The sequence below is a fragment of the Engystomops pustulosus genome, chromosome 3, assembly GCF_040894005.1.
Source record: "Engystomops pustulosus chromosome 3, aEngPut4.maternal, whole genome shotgun sequence".
NCBI lineage: Eukaryota > Metazoa > Chordata > Amphibia > Anura > Leptodactylidae > Engystomops > Engystomops pustulosus.
Window position 1 is genome coordinate 193,980,458 of NC_092413.1, and position 12,052 is coordinate 193,992,509.

General features: G+C 47.2%; 1 protein-coding gene across 2 annotated transcripts in view; it reads right to left on the minus strand.

The window, feature by feature from the left end:
- Nucleotides 1-12,052, minus strand: part of SH3YL1 (SH3 and SYLF domain containing 1) — a 48,781-nt gene that overhangs the window by 29,035 nt on the left and 7,694 nt on the right. For both annotated transcript variants that reach the window (XM_072143477.1, XM_072143476.1), the window contains exons 3-4: nucleotides 11,154-11,267; nucleotides 10,038-10,102 (exon numbers count right to left, since the gene is read on the minus strand). In XM_072143477.1, coding sequence (XP_071999578.1) covers nucleotides 10,038-10,102; nucleotides 11,154-11,267 — 179 coding nt within the window. The remainder of the gene's footprint in view (nucleotides 1-10,037; nucleotides 10,103-11,153; nucleotides 11,268-12,052) is intronic.

A 12,052-nucleotide genomic window follows, 5' to 3' on the forward strand; every position in this document is an offset into this window, starting at 1 on the left:
GTTTAAGTACAAGACATTTTACTTGATGGTTACATACCCTATTGATTCAAGGATTGCAATAGGGAACTGATCACTTACATTTACCCTATTAAACTACTAGTCCCCTGAGTTAGGGTATGACATTTTCTAAAATTCCTGCTGTTATATGAAATCTCATCAGTTTACCTATAAAAAAAAAAAAAAAAGACTCTCCAAAGTCATGTGAAAATAAGCAGAAAATGGTCATCTTTTACCAGAAAAGAGTCAGTCTCAGAGGCTGGAGGGAAAGGGTCACTTTATATGCCTATATCTTGTGATTTATAGAAGCTAGAATCAGGGTTCTGGTATCAGATTAAAGAAGACAATTGTATCACAAGCCTGATGTGGTTGAAAAGGATCAAATTATTTTCTATAAACTGATACCCGGACCATGTTTCTTGCTGATATAAATCCCAAGATATAGGTGTCTAAATTTACACTCCACTTCTCCGGCCTCTGAACCCGACTGAAGATGACATTTTCACATGAACTTGGAGAAGACTTTATTTATAGGTAAATGGGTGATATTTCACATGAATTCTAGAAAGGGCATTTCATACTCTACCTGAAAGGGGCTGGGAATTGAGTAAGGTAAAGTAGGTGACAGGTTCCCTTTAAGAGATCAAACCATCATCATTGGTTGCCTTCATAGAAAGACATATAGATGATACAGCAGCTGCTGGGCTCTGAGAAGGCAGCTATCCTTGTAACATTTGGGGATGCAACCATCAAGCACAATGCCTTGCGCTGTGACTATACGCCTTAATACATCTAAGTAGCTCTCAGTGAGAAGACACTAAAGGTGTGCGGTAACTCAAAGGTCTCCTCACACTGTGCCCCATAGTTTTTTTTAAGACAGTAACTAATGTAAACTTTGTTTAAAAAAAAAACAAAAAAAAAACATAAAACCTATAATGTTACACCATTAACACAAAGACAACTCAGTGGCAAGTTTCCTACAATGTACATTTTCTATACTTTTTCTTATGAGAAGCAGTTACCAGTGGGTAGTAAATTAGAAGCTGTAGGTTGCCATTGTTAGAAATACCCCATAAGTAGTTCCATCAAATGATAACGTGACGCCTGACAGTGCGAGTGTGCTCATCAGGTAGGAGTCGTGCGCCGTTACTCAGGAAAAATTGGAAAACGTTGCGTCCTCCGGCGCACAATAGCAGATGTCTACGACAGGTTCCTCAGCCAGGAACCTGTCTGGTGTATGATCAGACTGATTTTCTGTAATCAACCCCTCCTGGATTTCTATTCAACGATTAGAGGCTCGTGAGATAGATAACAAAAGATCAACTAACTTCATTACAGACACATGGTCATTATTCCGTATTCATGGAGAGCTGGAGTAAATATAGAAACATTGGTATTAGGAAAAGACCACGGGAAAATAATTGCATCTGCAGCGCACATGTATAATCCATACAGGTTATGTGTCATATCCTAGTCCTCGTCATGGTCCCTGCCTGGGGCCATAGGTTCTTAGTACAGACTAGAATACTACTTCCTTTATGGACGGATCCTCTCATATTACAGGCAGTCCCCGGGTTACATACAAGATAGGTTCCATAGGTTTGTTCTTAAGTTGAATTTGTATGCAAGTCGAAACTGTATATTTTATAATTGTAGTTCCAGGCAAAAAAATGTTTTTGCCCTGGCGACAATTGGAGTTTCAAAATTTTTTGCTGTAATGGGACCAAAGATTATCAATAAAGCTTCATTACAGACACTTCACAGCTGATCATTGCAGTCTGGGACTATAGAGAAGCATCCAGAGAGCTTCGCCAGAGGTCATAGTGGGAGACAGGTCCGTCTGTAACTATGGGTTGTCTGTAAGTCGGGTGTCCTTAAGTCAGGAGCGCCTGTACTGGATTATGGTTTCCATATTCTGCCGAAATGTATGGGACAATTGTGCAATAAATGTCAAACTAAATCTTGGCTCCTTCATAGAAAAAAAAAAAAAAAAACTATTTTGACCGAATGAAAGGTCCCTGCAGTTTATGATAGAATTTTAAATAATTTTTTAGCTGAGGGCTACAATGTTTTCCACAGAACGCTCATGCGGTGGGATACGCCTTCCAGATCAGCTCCTCCCCTCTGAAATCGAGAGGAGGGGTAATCATCAGACACAAAACTGTCGTTATATGGACCGTGACATCACTGGGGAAACACCCCGAGCGTGTGCTCAGTGGAGGCCAGGGATGGATGCCATACAGTGACATCCATCCCCCATATTATGGGCCCCGCTGTGTTGCACAGGCAGTCCCTGGGTTACGTACAAGATAGGTTCTTTAGGTTTGTTCTTAAGTGGAATGTATATTTAAGTTGGAACTGTATATTTTATAATTGTAATGCCGGACAAAATTTTTTAAGTTTCTGTGACATTTGGATTTTAAAACTTTTGGGTTGTCATAAGATCCAGGATTTCCAATAAAGCTTAGATTGCAGACACATTTGATATCTGTTATAGCTGATCATTGTAGCCTGGGACGAAAGTAAAGTAAATTACCAACATCCAGAGGTCCGTTTGTAACTAGGGGTTGTCACTAAGTCGGGTGTTCTTAAGTCGGGGACCGCCTGTAATGCTCACCCCAGCAGGAAGCATGGTGATATAGTGTGTTGTCTACAGCACTTTTTTATTCAACCTTTCCTGCTGGATGAAATGCATGCCAAGCAAAGGAGGTAAAAGAGTAGACCACTATCTGCCACTAAGGAGGGATTTATGACAAGTTTCTTAGAGTAGAACTGTTCTAGTTGCCCATGGCAACCAATCAGAGCTCAGCTTTCATTCTCCAACATCTGTTTTTAAAATTAAAGCTGTGCTCTGATTGGTTTCCTTGTCAACTAGAACAGTTTTTCCTCAGAAATTTGTTATAAATCGCCCCTATAAGTCTATGTACACGTTTAGTGTACAGTATATGCTTTTCTGGCATACATACTAAATGTGCGTAAGAAAAAATATGATCCTACCCTAAACTTTATAATTTCCTCAAAAGTTTCCAGATCTGCTGAGCATAAACTGAACCAAGCTCATTTGTACCTCAATGACCAAGCCCTAGTTTTCAAGAGACTAGTCAATTTATCCGGTAATAGCTGTAGAACACTGGACCAATCAGGTATATTTTATCATAGGACTCCCCTTTAAAAGGACATCTACCACTGGAATTAAGGTTTATTAAAACGAAGCACATACTGGCGTGTGCCCCCTCTGCTAGGATCTGCTCTTCTATAGGTTTCTAATGCCCTTGCTTTTAAGAAAAAAAATCTTTAACAATTATGCAAATGTTTATGGAGCCTGAAGCCCCTCAAGCTCATTTGCATAATTTTAAAAGCCATTTTTTTAAAAAAACAAGTGCATGAGAAGCCAAAAGAATAGCAGATCCTGTCAGAGAGGGCGCACACCTGCATGACAATGTGCTTGATTTACAATCCTTCATCCTGGTGGTAGATTTGCTTTAAAGAGCATTTATACTATTATACTGTATGACAATCCCTGATGGATGATGAATGATGTTCCTGCAGAGATTTCCAGACAGGCTTCAGCCCAGTGTCAGCGCTTACTATTCACTGCCCGGGGTTTCTTCTTACTCTTAACATAAAGTAAGTTACAGCATTGGAAGGTTGTGTCATTACATTTCATTATTTCACCATGTCCTATCCTAAAGCTGTCCTGTCGTTATCATATAGGCGACGAAAAAAGGGCACAGATTGATCCAGTCTCAAAGTATAATCCCCCATCATTTAGAGAAAAATGTACAGAAAGTCCAAGAATGAACACAGCAATAGCAGGAGCTTTCCTTCTTTTCTGACATATTTAATAGGACAAAGATCATTAAAGGGGATGCACAGTTTTAAACACTTACCTGTATCCACAGGATCAACCAAAACACAAGAAAAAGAGTGCATTCAAATGGCTCAAAGGGTATTGCAAAAACATCAAATTTTATTAGTACAAAAACAAACAATCAGCGACATACTAAAAACATTTAAAATACAAAAATGTACATACCAAAACAATGTCCAGTGACCTGGTGTAGGTACACCGTGACTGCCTACTGTCAATCACTCAGTAGTGATATTGTACCTCCTCAAAGAACAACCCTCAGCCTGATTATTGCACACGAAATGTATATAAAGTGCTAGAAGTGCTAAGTACAAGAATAAAAGGGTATATGCTGGTGACGATACAGGGGTAAGCGCGACAGTGATCAAGGGAAAAAAAGGAAGTTCGAAGGATGAGAAGTTACCACATAAAGGTCTGCATGCTGTCAAGGGAGGTAAGCAAGGACAGAGGCACTAGGCTCCCTACGCGTTTCGTCGCCACAAAGGGCAACTTCCTTAGGGGTTTTTGTACTAATAAAATTTGATGTTTTTGCAATACCCTTTGAGCCATTTGAATGCACTCTTTTTCTTGTGTTTTGGTTGAAGTTGATTACTGTGCATTTGGCTCGTATACACTTGGGCTGTGCTACACCCTTTGGTTTTTTGTATTCTGTATCCACAGGATAAGAATAAGATAGCAGAACTAAAAGGGTACCATATACATACGCCCGTATAGTATAAGCCAACCCGAGTATAAGCCGAGGCACCTAATTTTACCACCACCAACCAGCCAACCATCCAGCCCCCTGTGGTACATAGCCAGCCAGCCATCCAGCCCAATGTGGTATATAGCCAGCCAGCCATCCAGCCCAATGTGGTATATAGCCAGCCAGCCATCCAGCCCAATGTGGTATACAGCCAGCCAGCCATCCAGCCCAATGTGGTATATAGCCAGCCAGCCAGCCCAATGTGGTATATAGCCAGCCATCCAGCCCAATGTGGTATATAGCCAGCCATCCAGCCCCCTGTGGTATATAGCCAGCCATCCAGCCCCCTGTGGTATATAGCCAGCCAGCCATCCAGCCCCCTGTGGTATATAGCCAGCCAACCATCCAGCCCCCTGTGGTATATAGCCAGCCAACGATCCAGCCCCCTGTGGTATATAGCCAGCCAACCATCCAGCCCCCTGTGGTATATAGCCAGCCAACCATCCAGCCCCCTGTGGTATATAGCCAGCCAACCATCCAGCCCCTGTAGTGTATAGCCAGTCAGCCAGCCCCCTGTGGTATATAGCCAACCAGCCCCCTGTGGTATATAGCCAACCAACCATCCAGCCCCCTGTGGTATATAGCCAGCCAACCATCCAGCCCCCTGTGGTATATAGCCAGCCAACCATCCAGCCCCCTGTGGTATATAGCCAGCCAACCATCCAGCCCCTGTAGTGTATAGCCAGTCAGCCAGCCCCCTGTGGTATATAGCCAGTCAGCCAGCCCCCTGTGGTATATAGCCAGTCAGCCAGCCCCCTGTGGTATATAGCCGGCAGCCAGCCCCCTGTGGTACATAGCCAGCCAGTCCCCTGTAGTATATAGCCAGCCATCCCCCGTGGTATATATAAAGCCAGCCATCCCCCGTGGTTTATAGAAAGCCAGCCATCCCCCGTGGTTTATAGAAAGCCAGCCATCCCCCGTGGTATATAAAAAACCAGCCATCCCCCGTGGTATATAAAAAACCAGCCATCCCCCGTGGTATATAAAAAATCAGCCATCCCCCGTGGTATATAGCAAGCCAGCCACCCCCCTGTGGTATATTGCCAGCCAGCCACCCCCCTGTGGTATATTGCCAGCCAGCCACCCCCCTGTGGTATATTGCCAGCCAGCCACCCCCCTGTGGTATATAGCCAGCCAGCCACCCCCCTGTGGTATATAGCCAGCCAGCCACCCCCCTGTGGTATATAGCCAGCCAGCCACCCCCCTGTGGTATATAGCCAGCCAGCCACCCCCCTGTGGTATATAGCCAGCCAGCCACCCCCCTGTGGTATATAACCAGCCAGCCACCCCCCTGTGGTATATAGCCAGCCAGCTACCCCCATGTGGTATATAGCCAGCCAGCCACCCCCCTGTGGCATATAGCCAGCCACCACCCTGTGGTATATAGCCAGCCAGCCACCACCCTGTGGTATATAGCCAGCCAGCCACCACCCTGTGGTATATAGCCAGCCAGCCACCACCCTGTGGTACATAGCCAGCCACCCACCTGTGGTACATAGCCAGCCACCCACCTGTGGTACATAGCCAACCAGCCCCCTGTGGTACATAGCCAGCCAGCCCCCTGTGGTATATAGCTAGCCAGCCATCCAGCCCAATGTGGTATATAGCCAGCCAGCCATCCAGCCCAATGTGGTATATAGCCAGCCAGCCATCCAGCCCAATGTGGTATATAGCCAGCCAGCCAGCCCAATGTGGTATATAGCCAGCCATCTAGCCCCCTGTGGTATATAGCCAGCCATCCAGCCCCTTGTGGTATATAGCCAGCCATCCAGCCCCCTGTGGTATATAGCCAGCCAGCCATCCAGCCCCCTGTGGTATATAGCCAGCCAGCCATCCAGCCCCCTGTGGTATATAGCCAGCCAACCATCCAGCTCCCTGTGGTATATAGCCAGCCAACCATCCAGCCCCCTGTGGTATATAGCCAGCCAACCATCCAGCCCCCTGTGGTATATAGCCAGCCAACCATCCAGCCCCTGTAGTGTTTAGCCAGTCAGCCAGCCCCCTGTGGTGTATAGCCAACCAGCCCCCTGTGGTATATAGCCAACCAACCAACCAACCATCCAGCCCCCTGTGGTATATAGCCAGCCAACCATCCAGCCCCCTGTGGTATATAGCCAGCCAGTCAGCCAGCCCCCTGTGGTATATAGCCAGTCAGCCAGCCCCCTGTGGTATATAGCCAGTCAGCCAGCCCCCTGTGGTATATAGCCAGTCAGCCAGCCCCCTGTGGTATATAGCCAGCCAGTCCCCTGTAGTATATAGCCAGCCATCCCCCGTGGTATATATAAAGCCAGCCATCCCCCGTGGTTTATAGAAAGCCAGCCATCCCCCGTGGTTTATAGAAAGCCAGCCATCCCCCGTGGTATATAAAAAACCAGCCATCCCCCGTGGTATATAAAAAACCAGCCATCCCCCGTGGTATATAGCCAGCCAGCAACCCCCCTGTGGTATATTGCCAGCCAGCCACCCCCCTGTGGTATATTGCCAGCCAGCCACCCCCCTGTGGTATATAGCCAGCCAGCCACCCCCCTGTGGTATATAGCCAGCCAGCCACCCCCCTGTGGTATATAGCCAGTCACCCCCCCTGTGGTATATAGCCAGCCAGCCACCCCCCTGTGGTAAAGAGCCAGCCAGCCACCCCCCTGTGGTATAGAGCCAGCCACCCCCCTGTGGGATATAGCCAGCCAGCTACCCCCATGTGGTATATAGCCAGCCAGCCACCACCCTGTGGTATATAGCCAGCCAGCCACCACCCTCTGGTATATAGCCAGCCATCCACCACCCTGTGGTACATAGCCAGCCACCCACCTGTGGTACATAGCCAACCAGCCCCCTGTGGTACATAGCCAACCAGCCCCCTGTGGTACATAGCCAGCCAGCCCCCTGTGGTATATAGCTAGCCAGCCATCCAGCCCAATGTGGTATATAGCCAGCCAGCCATCCAGCCCAATGAGGTATATAGCCAGCCAGCCATCCAGCCCAATGTGGTATATAGCCAGCCAGCCACCCCCCTGTGGTATAGAGCCAGCCAGCCACCCCCCTGTGGTATAGAGCCAGCCACCCCCCTGTGGGATATAGCCAGCCAGCTACCCCCATGTGGTATATAGCCAGCCAGCCACCCCCCTGTGGTATATAGCCAGCCAGCCACCACCCTGTGGTATATAGCCAGCCAGCCACCACCCTGTGGTATATAGCCAGCCAGCCACCACCCTGTGGTACATAGCCAACCAGCCCCCTGTGGTACATAGCCAGCAAGCCCCCTGTGGTACATAGCCAGCCAGCCCCCTGTGGTACATAGCCAGCCAGCCCCCTGTGGTATATAGCTAGCCAGCCATCCAGCCCAATGTGGTATATAGCCAGCCAGCCATCCAGCCCAATGAGGTATATAGCCAGCCAGCCATCCAGCCCAATGTGGTATATAGCCAGCCAGCCAGCCCAATGTGGTATATAGCCAGCCAGCCATCCAGCCCCCTGTGGTATATAGCCAGCCATCCAGCCCCCTGTGGTATATAGCCAGCCATCCAGCCCCCTGTGGTATATAGCCAGCCATCCAGCCCCCTGTGGTATATAGCCAGCCATCCAGCCCCCTGTGGTATATAGCCAGCCAACCATCCAGCCCCCTGTGGTATATAGCCAGCCAACCATCCAGCCCCCTGTGGTATATAGCCAGCCAACCATCCAGCCCCTGTAGTGTTTAGCCAGTCAGCCAGCCCCCTGTGGTGTATAGCCAACCAGCCCCCTGTGGTATATAGCCAACCAACCAACCATCCAGCCCCCTGTGGTATATAGCCAACCAACCAACCATCCAGCCCCCTGTGGTATATAGCCAGCCAACCAGCCAGCCCCCTGTGGTATATAGCCAGTCAGCCAGCCCCCTGTGGTATATAGCCAGTCAGCCAGCCCCCTGTGGTACATAGCCAGCCAGTCCCCTGTAGTATATAGCCAGCCATCCCCCGTGGTATATATAAAGCCAGCCATCCCCCGTGGTTTATAGAAAGCCAGCCATCCCCCGTGGTTTATAGAAAGCCAGCCATCCCCCGTGGTTTATAGAAAGCCAGCCATCCCCCGTGGTATATAAAAAACCAGCCATCCCCCGTGGTATATAGCCAGCCAGCAACCCCCCTGTGGTATATTGCCAGCCAGCCACCCCCCTGTGGTATATAGCCAGCCAGCCACCCCCCTGTGGTATATAGCCAGCCAGCCACCCCCCTGTGGTATATAGCCAGCCAGCCACCCCCCTGTGGTATATAGCCAGCCAGCCACCCCCCTGTGGTATATAGCCAGCCAGCCACCCCCCTGTGGTATATAGCCAGCCACCCCCCCCTGTGGTATATAGCCAGCCAGCCACCCCCCTGTGGTATATAGCCAGCCAGCCACCCCCCTGTGGTATATAGCCAGCCAGCCACCCCCCTGTGGTATATAGCCAGCCAGTTACCCCCCTGTGGTATATAGCCAGCCAGCCACCCCCCTGTGGTATATAGCCAGCCAGCCACCACCCTGTGGTATATAGCCAGCCAGCCACCACCCTGTGGTATATAGCCAGCCAGCCACCACCCTGTGGTACATAGCCAGCCACCCACCTGTGGTACATAGCCAACCAGCCCCCTGTGGTACATAGCCAACCAGCCCCCTGTGGTACATAGCCAGCCAGCCCCCTGTGGTACATAGCCAGCCAGCCCCCTGTGGTATATAGCTAGCCAGCCCCCAGTTTGCCATGCACAAAAAATAATAAACTAAGTATTCACCACCCCTGGCAGGTCCTCTTCTTGCTTCAGCTCCAGGTCACCGACGGGTACGTGAACGCAGCACGCCCGGGACACACTATGATATCTGCAGTGGCTGACATCATAGCTGTGTGCCCGCTGCGCACGGACCTGCCGCTCTCGACAGAAGACCTGCTGGGGGCGCCGGAAAGGTGAGTTTTGACTTTATTTTTTTATCTTGACTCGAGTATCATCAGAGTTTGAGTTTTTCAGCACACTTTATATTGGGCGACAGGTCCTCTTTAAAGGGGTTGTCCACTTTAAGCACATTACAGCAAATAATAATATGGTTTGTGTAATGAAAAGTTATTACATTTTTCAATATACTTTCTGTATCAACTCCTCTCAGCTTTCTAGATCTCTGCTTGTCATTCTATATCTATAGGAAGCTTCTATACTTCCTGTAGATGAACACTGGTCTATGGCCATGTAATGTCACACAGGTCTATCACTCGTACATGGACCACACACAAGCAATATGACAATTATCCCCTATAGGATAAAAGATATGTTTTGATAATGTCACAACCCAAGGTCTGTCAAGTTTTGGTCCTGGTGCTTCATAAGAAACATAACCAGGTTGCACATATGAACAAAGCCGCATGTGGAAGAAGGAAAACTTAACACATTTTAACAGATATCGGATGTCACCCTCAACACGTACTTCAATCCCAATTTCAAATCCACCGCCGAGTCCCGCTATCCCGATGGCAGATGGAGCCGACCATCCTGGGAAAGGAAAAACCACAAATTTACAAATAATGGAATAATAAAATACGCAATCCCTGTTGATACTCAGACCATAAAACTTTCTCTCTTGCTCATAACTCTGTACAAAATCCTCTTTATCAAGCCCCTCAGGTGAACAGAAAGAATTTCCCAATAAAGTTTTCTTTTCATCAATGTTAAGCCAAAAATGAAAAGAACTGAAACAAATTTTGTGAAACATTTATCAGAAGTGTCTGAGGTAAAACTGTTCTAGTTGTCCATGGCAACCAATCAGAGCACATCTTTCATTTTCCCACCACTGTGTAAAATTATATCAAAGTCCTGATTCGTTTCTATGGACAACTAAAACAGTTTTACCTCAGACACGTCTGATAAATCTCCCCTAAAGTGTGCTTAAAAGAGGTTTCTCGTTCTAGTTTATTAATGACAAAACAAGGGGTCTCATCACCCCCAACGTGCAGCTGATTCACATTACGCACTCTAGAGTAGTGGCTCTCCGCAGCGACCATGGTATGAGGAACAATTTACCCCTTTAATCTTATAGGACACATCTCATCTTTTTGTTGAGAATTTGCAAAAATAAGACTATAGAACAGTATTTTAGATCCATGCATGGTGCAAATTCTCTGCTATGGAGTGGCACTGACCATGCGTTCTGCAGCAGTGCGTGGGCGCTGCCATTTTGGAGAAGAGACAACCCCTTCCAAAACGTTGGCGTGCACGTGCTGCCTATGTTTTTGGCAGCACACAAATGCCACATTGATTAAAATGCTACCGACGGTGGTGTTTAAAGAGATAATCACCGTCGTGGGCATTATTGGATGGGGCGGGGGGTTGTTGACCCGTACTTGGGCTCAAACTTCGGACTGAAGTTCGGGTGCAGGTATGGCACAGAAAAATTGCTTTACTTAAAGAATTATATCACAAAGTCTACTAATATCACCTCCTCTATACATTTCTGAAATAAGTCATTGTGGTTCTTTGCCATTACTATCTTACATAATGTCTTAAATTGTACAAGATAAACCTTCATCAACAGCGAAATACTTACTTCCGCCCGGAAGGCGGGCCACTACTATGCCACTTCCTCCTCGGGCAGTCACCAAGAAGCCCGCTTTGATAACAGATAAAATTGCAAGCCCTTGTGCTTTGGCAATGACATGAGCTGCAAAATAAATGTAAAAAAAGTCATAGGGTGTTGTTTTTCATAGATTTTCAAAAATTGGACATTGAACCAATAAGAAGGGTGGAGCAAACCATAACAAGGGTGTTTCAAAGAGGATTGTTTTTTCTTTTTAATTTAAAGCATGTTTTTATTCTCAGTCTATGTAGGTTTTCATCACAGATTTGCCTTTTGGAAGGCAAAATCTGCTGTAATCTCAGAACCCAAAGACTCCGCGGTACATCCCAATCGATTGTCGAGTTTTTTTTCGGACAGTAAAGACTAACTTTGGCATGATCGTGTCCGAAAACTAGGTTGGGCTTGCGAAACCCAATCTCAAACTGGGTGATCTGGTTAAGGAGTAGGACTGGGTCATTGGTTCCCTTCACAAGTGGAGGTCAATAGTCTAATAGGCTGATCTCAGAGTCTGCTCTTGGTGTCCTCCTCCACTGCACTCCTGGCCTCAACCAAAATCCAGGCTTGAGTTGAAGTTCAACAAATGTTAAGATGAAATCAGATACTTCACAGGACCTTTCAGGCTATTTCATACAAGGCTTTATTTGTCCTCTTTTTTTAAATAAGAAGGGTGCTACGGGGTGTTACTTATGTTAGTAAAATCAACAGAAATCTAGAATCTGCCATCATTTGGAAGCCCTTCAGACAGCGTGTTTAGGGTGTCAAACATGAGCCATACCAGAAGCATATTTTCAGCATAAAAAAGTGCCACAGGACCTGAATTCCCAACATGATATTCATAAATGATGTAGGGGTCTTAGGTCTCATATTTC